The 15,309-nt window shown below is 39.4% G+C and overlaps 1 protein-coding gene and 1 long non-coding RNA gene across 7 annotated transcripts in view; one reads left to right on the top strand and one right to left on the bottom strand.

The window, feature by feature from the left end:
* The window catches only part of slco4a1 (solute carrier organic anion transporter family, member 4A1), a 40,376-nt gene extending 28,541 nt beyond the window's left edge, over positions 1-11,835 (top strand). For all 6 annotated transcript variants that reach the window (XM_040013895.1, XM_040013896.1, XM_040013899.1 and 3 more), the window contains 6 exons: positions 244-514; positions 2,284-2,434; positions 7,741-7,916; positions 8,282-8,346; positions 8,451-8,599; positions 9,373-11,835. In XM_040013895.1, coding sequence (XP_039869829.1) covers positions 244-514; positions 2,284-2,434; positions 7,741-7,916; positions 8,282-8,346; positions 8,451-8,599; positions 9,373-9,543 — 983 coding nt within the window. In that variant the 3' untranslated portion in view covers positions 9,544-11,835. The remainder of the gene's footprint in view (positions 1-243; positions 515-2,283; positions 2,435-7,740; positions 7,917-8,281; positions 8,347-8,450; positions 8,600-9,372) is intronic.
* On the bottom strand, positions 210-7,328 carry LOC120722763. The gene is made up of 2 exons (XR_005693582.1): positions 7,161-7,328; positions 210-464 (listed from the first exon to the last, which is right to left on the bottom strand). It is a non-coding gene; the product is annotated as an uncharacterized LOC120722763 (long non-coding RNA).
* Positions 11,836-15,309: the final 3,474 nt, after the last annotated feature.

The raw sequence follows: 15,309 nt of genomic DNA, 5'->3' as shown, positions 1-15,309 counted from the left end.
TAATCCCGGGCGGTCAATGCTTATCATCAATCAGTCTTCCTCCACAACGAGCAGCACAACATGATCACATTTCTCCCTGATACCCCCAAAAAACTACAGATGAGATAAATATTACATGGTTCATGGTTTGGGATCATTTTATGCCTCTTTAAGTCTGGAGGTCTTGCTCCTCTGTTGGACAGATGGGACTCTTTCATATATCAACAACATTGATCCGTTATGCTTTTATTCTTTTTCTCTCAGGATATATGGTGGTACCAGCAGGAGGTGGGGGCACCTTCTTGGGTGGCTACATTGTAAAGAAGTTGAACCTGCGGTGTCGAGGTATCATCCGCTTCTGCATGATGTGTGCCATGGTCAGTCTGCTCGCCATCTTCATCTTTGTCATCCACTGCCCCAACGTGCCCATGGCTGGTGTCACAGTGCCTTACCAGTCTGGTCTGAAGACTAAACAGCAACTGGACCTGTACAAAAATGTGTATGACAGCCCAAGTAAACTGTACCTCAGAAACAGGTAAGCTGTGTATAGAACTCGTTATTTTAGTTATGATTTCTTTAAGTTAAATTGGTTCTGACTGTTGTTAGTTTTATTCTACACGAGGTTAATGTACCTGTCTGTCAGATCTGACCAGGTAAGTTTTACATTCATCTCACTGTCTCTGTGCTAGGTAATGTTTTCTCTGAAGTTCCTCCCTCGTGGTTCCTCTTTACTGCTGCCATGTGAACACAAGCCAGCCCATACCAAATTAATTATATCTGGCCAGAAATTACTTTGGACTTTAAGTCACACTTGAAGTATTGGTGCACTGTGGTAAATTGTGTTCACTGTCATGTTATAGCTTCAAATGAGCAGAAAAGTTTTATATCAGTGTAAATGTAAACAGGGACTTTGTTTGTGTTGAGCTGCAGTGCAGTGGAATAAGCCAGCTACCCTTTAGATTTAAGAAGGAAACTAAAATTGCTACCGTCAAATAAAAGGCTGTTATATAGTATTACTGCTTTTATTAAATATTAACTTATTAAATATTAACAAAAGCATTTAATATAATATTAAATGTTACGATAAATCCATAAAACTTCCTCCTCCCACCCCTAACCAGTCATGGCAGATGGTTCCCCCTCCTTGAGCCTGTTTCTGCTGGAGGTTTCTTCCTGTTAAAAGGGAGATTTTCCCTTCCTGCTTAACGGAGTGCTTGCTCCTAGGGCGTCGTCTGATGGGGTTTCCTCTCTTTTTTTTGCAGGGATTCACCTTCCTTGAGGCAACTGTTGCTATGATTTGCAACTATATAAATGAAATTGAATTGAAATTGAATTAAATATAAATCCAATCATATTGCATTTGGATATCTTTTACCACAATGTTTCTCAGTGCCACACCATCCAGCCATATCAGAGATTATTTTTGATGTTCTTGCACTTGCTGCCTACTCACCCAGTGAATATAAGTATTGCTTTAGTTCCAGGACAGTAAGATACCTTTGCAAAGCATTGGGATATTGTCCACAGACATTCTGATAGGCCTTTTTAAAAAATCCAAGTCCAACCATTATAATCACTGATCTGAATGAGAGGGATGTCAGGCAGATACATTAGAATGATTATCTTCTTTGTCCCTTGATTGCCAAGACTTAGGAGAACAGTTTAATCAAAAGTAAAATTACATTTTCTGATTGCAAAGTGTTCTTAGGTTCAGGTTAACTCCAATGATGACTCTGAACTTATAGGGTTAATTAGATTGGGGATTTGTGCTTTACCACTTAGGATGTATTGTACTCTGCAGATGGACACAAGGCCAAGACTAATGTACCCTGGGCATGTGTGTGGCTTCAGTACATGCAGAAACACTAGTTGTAGTTAACAGTTTCTTTTTACTTAATCTCCACACACCCATTGATCAATGGGCACATTGCTCCTGTAAGCGAGCTTTCTTCTCACTGGCCTTGACAGAATGTTTGGTCAGCAGATTGGAAGTCTTATGTTCTTGCAGACAGAGCTGTTTATATGACATTTATCCTCTTACATAGAACAAAAAGTAGAACAACAATCTGAAACAAAGAGTTTAGAAAACGTTTAGACTTTGTGGCTTGCTCTTTTGGCTCGGTGTAAGGAAAAACTTTGTAATTTAACTTGCTTTGTTTATTGTGAGCATCAATCACTGGAACAGTAATCAGTGGTTCATTCTAATACTGAGCTCTAGTGATGTATCCTCATCAGTTCTATCACGCTCTCCCCTCATTTGTTTCCTCTCATTTCTGTCCTTCTTTCTCTCCCTCCTAACTGCAGCTCTTCCTTAGATGTGGGCTGTAATGCAGGCTGTAGTTGTGTCAGAGAGCTCTACAACCCAGTGTGTGGGGCAGACGGTGTGATGTATTACTCCCCTTGCCATGCTGGCTGCACCTCCATTAACCACACCCAACTCTCAACGGGCAAACAGGTATCGCTCACACTTTGCTCACAGGGGAAATTACACCATATTTTTTAGACAGATTGGGAAATAGCAGGAAGCCTGAGCTTTTACAGGGGATGACTTTGTGATACACATGTGTCTGATAAGCTAAAATCTTTTCTTTTGCAGAAATGATGCAATCTGACTGTTTTGAAATATTGAGTTATTTTACAATTATTTCAAACTCAGGAGCAGAAAAATGCACAATCCTCTGTGGCTCACTTTCATTGATACATTTTAGAATAAAAGCTGAATTTTGCAGCAGAGCCACTTACTGCAGTGCAAAAAGTGCATTTTATTGACAGAGATGCAAAAAAAAATATTGCAAATATGAAATTATGTACAATGTTTAGGATTATATCATATCTTCGAAGAGACTTAAAAGAGAATAACTGCATACTGATTACATGGATAGATACAAGATCCCAATCAGCCAGGGTTTCGGGTGAGTTCATTGTGAAACCTGGCCCCACCTTATCATGCGAATTCCTGAGATCAGATGGCCCAGGATGTGAGTGGGCGTTAAGGCGTCTGGGAAGGGATCTCAAAACTGGATTATAGATGGCAGAGAGTTGGTGTCGTAAACCACCGCCTCTGTTCAAAGATGGTCGCTCACAGTGGACATAGATGGCTTCTTTCACTCCTCTTTCAAACCATCTGTCCTCTCTGTCCAAAATGTGAACATTGGCATCCTCGAAGGAGTGTCCTTTATCCTTAAGATGCAGATGGACTGCTGAGTCTTGTCCTGTGGAGGTGGCTCTTCTGTGTTGTGCCATGCGCTTGTGAAGTGGCTGTTTGGTCTCTCCAATGTAGAGGTCTGGGCATTCCTCGCTGCACTGTACAGCATACACCACATTGTTAAGTCTGTGTTTTGGCGTTTTGTCTTTCGAGTGAACCAGTTTTTGTCTGAGCGTGTTGCTGGGTCTGAAATACAGTGGGGCAAAAAAGTATTTAGTCAGCCACCGATTGTGCAAGTTCCCCCACTTAAAATGATGACAGAGGTCAGTAATTTGCACCAGAGGTACACTTCAACTGTGAGAGACAGAATGTGAAAAAAAAATCCATGAATCCACATGGTAGGATTTGTAAAGAATTTATTCGTAAATTAGGGTGGAAAATAAGTATTTGGTCACCTCAAACAAGGAAAGTCTCTGGCTCTCACAGACCTGTAACGTCTTCTGTAAGAAGCTTTTCTGTCCCCCACTCGTTACCTGTATGAATGGCACCTGTTTGAACTCATCATCTGTATAAAAGACACCTGTCCACAGCCTCAAACAGTCAGACTCCAAACTCCGCCATGGCCAAGACCAAAGAGCTTTCGAAGGACACCAGGAAAAGTATTGTAGACCTGCACCAGACTGGGAAGAGTGAATCTACAATAGGCAAGCAGCTTGGTGTGAAAAAATCAACTGTGGGAGCAATCATCAGAAAATGGAAGACATACAAGACCACTGATAATCTCCCTTGATCTGGGGCTCCACGCAAGATCTCATCCCGTGGGGTCAAAATGATCATGAGAACGGTGAGCAAAGATCCCAGAACCACACGGGGGTACCTGGTGAATGACCTGCAGAGAGCTGGGACCAAAGTAACAAAGGTCACCATCAGTAACACACTACAACGGCAGGGAATCAAATCCTGCAGTGCCAGACGTGTTCTGCTGCTGAAGCCAGTGCATGTCCAGGCCCGTCTGAAGTTTGCCAGAGAGCACATGGATGATACAGCAGAGGATTGGGAGAATGTCATGTGGTCAGATGAAACCAAAGTAGAACCTTTAGGTATAAACTCAACTCGTCGTGTTTGGAGGAAGAAGAATACTGAGTTGCATCCCAAGAACACCATACCTACTGTGAAGCATGGGGGTGGAAACATCATGCTATGGGGCTGTTTTTTCTGCCAAGGGGACAGGACGACTGATCCGTGTTAAGGACAGAATGAATGGGGCCATGTATCGTGAGATTTTGAGCCAAAACCTCCTTCCATCAGTGAGAACTTTGAAGATGAAACGAGGCTGGGTCTTCCAACATGACAATGATCCAAAACACACCGACCGGGCAACAAAGGAGTGGCTCCGTAAGAAGCATTTGAAAGTCCTGGAGTGGCCTAGCCAGTCTCCAGACCTCAACCCCATAGAAAATCTGTGGCGGGAGTTGAAAGTCCGTGTTGCTCAGCGACAGCCCCAAAACATCACTGCTCTCGAGAAGATCTGCATGGAGGAATGGGCCAAAATACCAGCTACTGTGTGTGCAAACTTGGTAAAGACCTATATTAAACGTTTGACCTCTGTTATTGCCAACAAAGGTGATGTTACAAAGTATTGAGTTGTATTTTTGTTATTGACCAAATACTTATTTTCCACCCTGATTTACGAATAAATTCTTTACAAATCCTACCATGTGGATTCATGGATTTTTTTTTTCACATTCTGTCTCTCACAGTTGAAGTGTACCTCTGGTGCAAATTACTGACCTCTGTCATCATTTTAAGTGGGGGAACTTGCACAATCGGTGGCTGACTAAATACTTTTTTGCCCCACTGTACACTGGGATGTCATGCTTGGAGAAAACTCTCCTGAGTTCTTCTGATACACCGGCTACATAGGGGATGACAATGTTGTTGCGTCTGTCTTTCTTATCCTCCCTCGCTGGTGTCTGATCTTCTTTTCTGTGCCTCTTTGCTGACTTTAAGAACGCCCATTTAGGATAGCTGCACGTTTTGAGTGCTTCCTTTACATGCGTGTGTTCCTTCTTTTTTCCTTCAGGCTTAGAGGGAACATGTTCTGCCCGGTGGTGTAGGGTCCTAATTACTCCAAGTTTGTGTTCCAGAGGGTGATGGGAGTCAAAGAGGAGGTACTGGTCCGTGTGTGTGGGCTTCCGGTAAACTTCGATGTTGAGGTTGCCGTTCTCTTCAATGTGCACGGCGCAGTCCAGGAAAGGCAAACAGTCGTCCTTTGTGTCTTCCCTAGTGAACTTGATGTTTTTATCCACAGCGTTAATGTGCGCATTGAAGGATTCCACTTCTTGTGTCTTGATTTTGACCCAGGTGTCGTCTACATATCTGTACCAGTTGCTGGGTACTCTTCCTTTGAAAGAGCCAAGACCTTCCTTTCCACTTCCTCCATGTAAAGGTTGGCTACAATAGGTGACACGGGGGAGCCCATGGCACAGCCATGTTTTTGTCTGTAAAAGCCTTCGTTGTATTTGAAATATGTAGTGGTGAGGCAGAGGTCTAACAGTGTGCAAATCTGATCGGGTGTGAAGTTGGTCCTGTCTTCCAAGGAGCTGTCTTCTTGTAGTCGTTTTCTGACAGTCTCCACGGCCTCCGTGGTGGGTATGCAAGTGAAGAGAGAGACTACATCAAAGGACACCGCCTTTACCCAGGGGATGCCATACCCTGCATTTACGGACTTCCTAAAATCCACAAGGAAGCTGTCCCACTCAGACCCATAGTCAGTAGCATAAACTCAGCCACTTATAACATTGCTAAACACCTTGCTACCATCCTTGCTCCTCTCGTGGGGAACACCCCACACCACATCAAGAACTCCACCGACTTCACCGACAAGGTCCAGAAACTTACCCTGGATCCAGATGAAACCATGGTGTCCTGTCCTAAAGTCAGCAAAGAGGCACAGAAAAGAAGATCAGACACCAGCGAGGGAGGATAAGAAAGACAGACGCAACAACATTGTCATCCCCTATGTAGCCGGTGTATCAGAAAAACTCAGGAGAGTTTTCTCCAAGCATGACATCCCAGTGCATTTCAGACCCAGCAACACGCTCAGACAAAAACTGGTTCACTCGAAAGACAAAACGCCAAAACACAGACTTAACAATGTGGTGTATGCTGTACAGTGCAGCGAGGAATGCCCAGACCTCTACATTGGAGAGACCAAACAGCCACTTCACAAGCGCATGGCACAACATAGAAGAGTCACCTCCACAGGACAAGACTCAGCAGTCCATCTGCATCTTAAGGATAAAGGACACTCTTTCGAGGATGCCAATGTTCACATTTTGGACAGAGAGGACAGATGGTTTGAAAGAGGAGTGAAAGAAGCCATCTATGTCCACTGTGAGCGACCATCTTTGAACAGAGGCGGTGGTTTACGACACCAACTCTCTGCCATCTATAATCCAGTTTTGAGATCCCTTCCCAGACGCCTTAACGCCCACTCACATCCTGGGCCATCTGATCTCAGGGGGGGATACTCCCACTAGGTTTATATCTGGGACTCTCCACCATTTGACCTCAGAACTGAAGAAGCTTCTCGGATGAGAGGTGAAACGTCTTCAAGTAACTTAAAGAAGTCCAGACACTTTTCTTTGCAAGCTCCTTTGACTACGATGACCTGGATGACTGAGAACCTTCACAGACATATACTTCATAATATATTTATAAATGATTATTCTGATTTTTATGATAAAAATTCTCTGCTGTCTAGTCAAATCCACTGGTGTCCCAGAGATGTGCACAAGATGCTCTTTAGTGTTCCTGTGATGCAACAGTTAAAAGGGTTCCAACTTGTTATATTTTTACTCAAACCACAATCTTTCTCTGAACTAGTCAAAGTAACTTTGGTGCCTAAGCCTAACCAATATCCACCTGCCTACAAAAAGAACCTTAACATTATACTTTACCTAACCTTGGTTTGTGTGCTATCAGCAGTCAGATAGGTGTTTGAATGATAGAGTAAATATAAGGTTTTGTTTACCTAAAGTAATACATCAGAAGATATCCCAAAAAGAAAGAGAAGACGGGCCGGGTGTTGATAGAAGCAAAGATTGTCCTGTTCCTACCAGGGACCTGCAAGACAACATAGAGGGGACACACAAAGGGAAACAATGTCACAATGTGCTCTTTAAGAGTCAGTTCCAACCTTAAAATAACAATACAGATAAAGTTAACGAAAACTACAAAATCACACCTGAGCAATGCATGTGACCAGTTTCTCCATACAGGGTGTGTCTTAAAGCCATCATCACCTACAAAGGCTTATGTATGAAGTATTAAATACATAGTAGTAAGCATGTTCATGGACTGTGTCCATTCTCATTATTACACACATATATTAATTTATGGACATCTATATGGTTTGATTTCTTGCATGTGTAATTTCCTTGGGTTGTTATCAACATTTGGGGAGAATTTCATGTCAATATTATGTTTAGAAATTAACTTAGAAAACTGGCAACATGTTCAATAACTATATAGCCCACTGTATGTAGAGGCTGAAGTGTGTTTCAGCAGTTATACATTATACATTTATATCTGCCTTATGTTTTCGTCTCTAGGTGTACTCTGGATGTAGCTGTGTGGTGGGTAATGTGTCATTGGATGAGGAAGGCTTCGCTCTGGCAGGGAAGTGTGGCAGCTCCTGCCATCACATGCCAGCCTTCCTCTCCTTGCTTTTCATCATTATCAGCTTCACCTTCCTTTGTAGCATCCCAGCACTCACTGCCACACTCAGGTAGGTGGCCACACTTAAACCTCTGAATGTACTAAATATGTATCACACTCTGTTTCATTTATTAATGTCATTCATTTGAGCTGTAAGCTTCAAAGTATTTCTTAAACTGTCTATCTTTAACAAAGTTCTAGTATAATTTGAATTGGTGAATAAAATAAACAATACATTTTTAATAATACATTTAAGCACCTTGAGACACTCTATAAATAAAATTGATAATTAATAAATTATTGTATTATTTGTTTAGTTCAGTGTGCTACTGTTATTATTGTCTCTAAGCAACTCTAACCACATAATTTCCTTAGCGATTAATAAAGTATTCTGTTTCTGATTCTAATATGTCTGGCTAACCCTGCCCTCCATAGGTGTGTACCTGACAGTCAGAGATCCTTCGGACTTGGTATCCAGTGGATTGTAGTGCGCACACTTGGTAGGCCAAGTGCATTCTTTATTTAGATTAACTTTTACACAGATGCCCATGCAAAATCAAAATGCTTTATGTTCTGCCATTTTGTCTCTTTTTTCTTCTCACAGGTGGTATTCCAGGACCCATAGCCTTTGGCTCAGTGATTGACCTATCCTGCTTAATGTGGCAGGATAAGTGTGGCGAGCAGGGATCCTGCTACCTTTATCACAATTCAGCCATGAGCCAGTACACACTAGTAGCTGGAATCCTCTATAAGGTATTAATGATTCATAGGCTAACAGGTTGTTTGACGGATTTTTTTCACTCCCAAATGTCTTTTAACCGTTTATGTTTTTATAGTGTTTTTTTTTTTTAATGAAATATAAAACCAGATAGGGTTACTAAATATTTTCCAAGATAACCAAGTAGCTAAGTTTAAAACAAACATACTTTGCATGCAATACTATTCATAACAGTTTCTATTTTTCAATCAATCAAAATCACTAACAGGATATTAATAGGTATTGGCCTTGACAAGTTCAAATACATTGTAAGCAACACTTACTGAGTGATTTAAGTGAATCTATGTATATGTATTCCACCCAATTCCTGTTTTTTAAAGTCTTTAAATATGTATGCTGCAGAATCATCCTCTTAAATAAAGAAAAAGAAAAGTTTAAAGAAATCATTAAAAGGCCAAATTTTCCTTGACATTCATAGCCATGAGTGTATATAAACCTCTGACTATACCAACATTAGCATTTCAGTGTTCTCAGTTTTGTTTTTGTTTGTTTTTTAGTTTAATTAATATTCTTAATTTTTTGCTTTGTCCACTCATTTTATTGGCACAGAGGAGGCATAGCAGACAATTCTTTAGTGATTAGTGTAATATTTTGTTAAACATCTTCAATTAAAATGATATCGCTTTACTATGCTATAGCTAATTTTTTGACATTCCACTGACTGACTGTATGTCAGTAACTTTGAATTAGTTGTGCAAATTTGTCATATTTTGATCTCTTTCACATCTTTATTCCTCCTCTGTTTCAGGTTTTGGGGACCATCTTTTTCCTGGTAGCCAGTATCCTGTACCAGCCTCCCCCAGAGTCACCACAAAGCAGCTGCGAGAACACCGACCATAGCATGGAACACTTGAGCGACCTTCCTGTCAAAGATCTCCCTGAGGACGGCGTTATTGTCAACCTGCATGCCAGGCTATGATGGCAGGGATCATCTTGTGTATGTGTATGTGACAAACACCCCCAGAATGCCTTCATGCACACACAAAAAACACCATGACTTACAATGGCACGTGATGACGTCTAACATGCTGCTATCTTGACAGAAAACCCTACTATGAACGCGTGGGTGTGAGTGTTTCGTAACAGGGCCAAGCCACACAGGTTTTTATGTAGTTTTTTATGTACTAAAATTCTACAGATCTCTATAATCAGTTAAATTGACTCCGTACAGTGTGAGGTTCATGACATTTGTGTTTCATAATTCAATAATCCTCAAGAACCAATGAAACACCTCAGACCTTTGTGGTATACAAAGCGTTTACAGTGTGAACAAAAAAAAAAGCATTTATACCGGTCTGTTATTTTCCACATTACTGGAACTAAATTACATATTTTGTTTTTTTTTCCTACAGACAAAGCAATGGCATGTTATACTCTACGAGATCCCACAGCCAGTATTAATAAAACCAAATTAACTTCATATTGCCTTATTTTTCTCATCAATCTTCACTCAGTATCCCACATTAACAAATGCACAACACATTTTTGATGTTTTGAAATGTAAGACTATTTAGAACCTTAATTCTGTACTTTAATGAACTTCTTAAAGATTAAATACAGCCTCCAGTCTTCTTAGGTAAATCTCTTCTGGTTTTGGATACTTGGATTTGGACAGTTATTGGTAAATCATTTTAAACTATGTCACAGCAGATAGAAAGATCTGTGCAATGCTATCACCACAGTTATCCACAGGTCTTGTCCTGAAGGGATTCCAGCATTGTGGTCTGCCATGTCAGTAACTAACCTTAGCTTCATGACTTTACTGAAATTGCTCTATGCTTGATTTTTTTCCCTTCACTCCATTAGCTACACAATAAACAGTAGAGTAATAAAATGCTGCTTCAGTGGGCGTGTCCTCAGAGATGCTTGATCACCCTCCATCCTCACTTACAGTGATTATAGTCACCTTGCTGTCCAAGGTACTTTCTGTTTACTTTCTCAGTTTGAGTTTTGGTTGTTTTAAACTTGTTTCTATTCACGGGAATTAAGGCTGCTGTGGTCACATTCACGTTCAGAGTGCTAAAATAGTTTTATGCCCTTGTCACCAGAGAGTTACATACACTGACGCAGAGCTCTTTTTCTCTCTTTCTAAAATCTGTCAGGCAAAATCAGTTTACTGCAGGCAGACTGGAGGCAGTTTATTTACTCTTAGCTACAACTTAAGAGCAAATAAAGGAAACAAGATAATCACAATTTGAAGGGCCATAGCAACAACCCAAATGCCCTTTTTAAGTGATATATTCTAATTACTGGTGGTAAATTCTAAAACAACATTATGTCTGTGTAGGTTACTGAGGGTAACCTGATGATTAATGCCACTTAAATGTTCAGATTTATTTCAAAACACAATAAATTGTCTAAGAAGCTGAAGGTGCAGTATACTATCAGGATATTATATATATTAATATAACCACACCAGTATAGCAGCACAAATGTATTTTCCATTAGAAAAGCACATGCGTATCTATATAATTACTTGGACGTGCATAAAGAAGAGTTGCACCACTTATGGTCTTATAATAAAGATTAGTTTGAAATAAAACAAGAAAGACAAAACTATGATGTATTTCAGATGAAATAGAGAGTTCTGTATAGAGATTATTGCTCTGTTTGCCAATTAATTAATATTTTCTTTAATGCTTCTTGCCCATGGAAATTGCTTGGCTTCCCATTTAAAACAAATGAAAATGTGTGTTAACGGCAGCATTTAAAATCTGTAACCTATTCAGACATGATGAATTTTGGCACAAGAATTTGTGCCATGACCAACAGACCTTTTTCACAAAAACCTGTTGACTTGTCTAGGCACAAAAAGCACAATTGATCATCCCTGTAAAACATGAAAGCTAGAAACCTAAATCAAAAGCACTTATTAGTTATTAAAATCCTCTGTTTTTACCAGCACGTGGGGTTGCTGTAGCTCAGGAGGTAGAGCAGGTCATCTACTGACTGGAGGGTTGGTGGTTCACTCCCTGGCTGCCCCAGTCTGCATGTCGAATATCCTTGGGCAAGATGCTAAATCCTAAATTGTATGAATGTAGAGCTGAATGTTAGCTAGAAAGCACTTAAAAACGTAGCATGTTGTATAAAGCTCGTTGAGTCCTCTGGAAGAGTAGAAAAGCGCAATATAAGAATCAGTCCATTTACCATTCAATTTGCAATGCACCTCTACAACCAGAAGGTGGCGGTAGTGGATTAGAAATAGTGATGTTTCGGTCGCGAACGAAACGGCTCTTAGAGCCGGATCATTTGATCCTTATCACGAGCCATAAGTTTTTTTTTCTTTCTCTCACCCTCTCTCTCGCACTTTTTTCCCACTTCACTCCACACGGGAGCCTTGTGCTTTGTGCTGGGAAAAGGGGGGAGGGGCGGTAGTTACACTCGCACAGGAACAGAGCAGGAGGGAGAGAGAGAGAAAGAGACAACAACGTCACATTAGAAAGGTATAGTAATCACCCACAACTATTTTCAGTTGCAGATGATAAAGGATTCAGAAAGTTTATTCATGCAGGCCCATATGACAGAGAATGTGCATCTTCTTTTTGTTTTCATATTTTAATTTGTATTTAATTGTGTTGTGGTTTGCAGTGTTTCACTTTAAATTTGTTTAAAAGGAAAAGGCTGAAAATTTAAATAGTTAAAAGTTGAAATGTGAATAGTTGTTTTTTGTATTATATGATTTATTTGTTACATTTTATGTGGAGTGAATAAATAAAAGTATATTTACGGTGGCACCTAGAGACAAAGCATGTACAAACTCCAAAACACATAAAAACTCCAAAACACGTACAAAACACAACAGAAGTGCTCCAGGATGCTAGGCGCGGTTCGGAGCCGAAAAGAGCTGGAAATCCCATCACTACTTAGAAACTCTGTCAAAATGTTCTAAAACATCAATGTGGACCAGGGCAAACACAAGGTAAAGTTAGCATGGTGCAAGTCTACTACAACTATGCACAATTATGTGAAAAAAGATTGGGGTTGGCAGTTGTCAACGAATCGTTAAAAGGAGACCAGTAAATATGAAGTTCTATTTTTGATGTAAATGCCCATCCCTGCTAATAATTAAAAGTTAAAGTTAAATTTAAGTTAAATTAATGTTTAAAGCATAAAAGTCATTATTGTGATCATATCAAGATCAAGGCAGAAAAGAACCCTTTTCCCCACAGAGTTCTAGTCTTATTTTTGCAACCACACGAGTCACCCCCTGGTGGTAATTAAAAATAATGCAGCTACATCCACATTGGATGTACTTTTTTGACCAGTAAACTACATTAATCGTTAATATATAGTTTGTGGATCAAACTATGCTTACAATACTGACTTCTAATACCATATAGACATTTATAAATCAAAGCATCTAAACTCAAAGCCAAATGTTCCATTACAAAAGTTCTGCAGATTTACCTGATTGAAGTGACTTTGGTGCCATAATTTTTTAAGTTATTTAATTAAAAAAAGAATATTTAATTCTTAAATAAACACTGAAATAAATATACACAATGCTATTTTTTTTTTAATTCTTTAAATTACTTATCAAGTAAAAACAAGTCAGCTAAACAATAGCAGCTGGTTATAAGCTAACCTTATGCTCGCTAATGTTAGGCTCAAATGTCTTAAAAATCACACTTTCCATCTGATCAGCAGTTTGATTACAATTTCCTGCAATCTACTGACATCTAGTGGTGATATTTTGCACACTGTACCTTTATGTAGATGTAGAAATTCACTGTTTGAGGAACTAGAACCATCCTTGCTCTGTGGAGACTCTTTACTCCCACATTTGGCTGTTTTAAATGCTGTTGTGACAGAGCCTTTTACAGAGTAAGTTGAACACTGGGATGTTGAGGGTGATGCTCAATTAGCACAACATGCAATATTTTTAAAAATGTCCCTGATTTGAATCTAATGATCACAATACTGTCTGTAAATGTGCCAAAGCAGCTTTGCATAAAAACTCTTGTATTTAATTTTTATTCACTAACATTAAATTCATTATTTATTTATAATATGCCAGCACTCATATTTTTATTTTTGCATTAATTTTGCAATGAATAACAAGAATGCTGCCCTTTCTACACAAACAAACTCTCCTCCTGTCTGTGTCTTTTCTCTGATAGCATTGTTGTTATGTACTCTGCTGATGTTGAGGAGTGTGGTTGTCATGTAAATGTATATATGCAATCCTGCTTGTTGTGCTCTTTAATCAGTTCTCAAGCTTTGACAACTTTATAAATTTATATTGTCTTTTTTTTCTTTTGGTACTGTTTTTTTTCTTTCTTTTATAATGATCTTTTTATGGACTGATTCATAGATGTCATTTTTCTTCTAATTACAAAAGCTGAACAGCTGATTATTTTATGTCTCAAGTATTTTGTGTGTGTGTGTGAGAGAGATTCAATGTTGGTCAATTAAATGTTATTTATTTAGTGCCAAATCACATTAACAGTCACATCATCTTTATACTGTGAGGTAAAAACTCTACAATAACACATATCAACTAAGGTTTGGAAACAGTATCACAACTAGTTTTAATTTAATTAAATTTTCTTTATATAGTGTCAAATCACAACAACAGTTGCCTCAAGGCGCTTTATATTGTAAGGTAGATCGTACAATAATACATACAGAGAAAAACCCAACAATCATATGACCCCCTGTGACCAAGCACTTTGGCAAAAGTGGGAAGGAAAAACTCCCCTTTAACAGGAAGAAACCTCTGGCAGAACCAGGCTCAGGGAGGGGCGGCCATCCGCTGCGAATGCTTGGGGAGAGAGAATACTGATAAAAATAACTCATAGAATTAAAAAAGGTGCCACAGCACAAGTTTTGATTGCTTAAAAAGCACATTTGGCTTGTTCTTTTTAGGTTAGTTTAGTTTAGGTTTGTGGAAGGAGGGTCTGATGCTTTCTATCATTTGAGTCCTAAAACATCCAGAGGTGTGTTTTGGTTCACTTGCCTGCAGAAGAACAAACAATAGTTACATAAATCTATGTAGCATGACATATCAATGCAGGGTGTTGTGATAACCAGCTTGAATAAAGTCAGTATAAATCATAAACTGTATCCCCATCACAGGGTTCCTCTGTGCGTTACAGTGAGAACCAGAACCATCTGCTCATTTACTCCATGTGTCACAAAGACAGAGCAGACAAAAGTGTGGATTTCCAATGGTCTGCCTACTTATTTTTCTGTCTCAGTAGTCTTTTCTTCACAGCAGTTGTACTTTTAAATTGAAAAAAAAAAATAGATAAATACTACTTTTTCATAAGACAACTGGTTGCCTTGTCTTAAGACTCACCTGTGAACACCAACCCACGCCAGTCAGAATCGCTACATTCAAAATAGAACTGTAATCTAATCTAATTAAGTAGTCTAAATCTGTTCTGCTCTGGGACTGCTCTTAGAGCACAGTTGATTTCATATATAAAAAATAAATATTTTGTTTTTTGGCAACAGACTATATTAAATACCTGGAATTTGGTCCATGTTTTATTCATTCAGTTCACTTAGAACTCAGAGTGCATGTAATGCTTGAGAAAGTCATTTTGGTAGCTGAGTAATGTCTACTCGCGGACAGCCCACAGATATTTATTGACAGGAGTGCAAAAACACACAGCCACTGCTTCATTGCTAGTCAGGCTCGGAGCCACACTCCTGGAGATGTGGCTCAGAGCCTGACTTT

This window comes from Simochromis diagramma, unplaced genomic scaffold, assembly GCF_900408965.1.
Source record: "Simochromis diagramma unplaced genomic scaffold, fSimDia1.1 OVJJ01000705.1, whole genome shotgun sequence".
Taxonomy (NCBI): domain Eukaryota; kingdom Metazoa; phylum Chordata; class Actinopteri; order Cichliformes; family Cichlidae; genus Simochromis; species Simochromis diagramma.
Note: the sequence above shows the minus strand (reverse complement) of the source record. Positions and strands in the feature narration are given on the sequence as shown.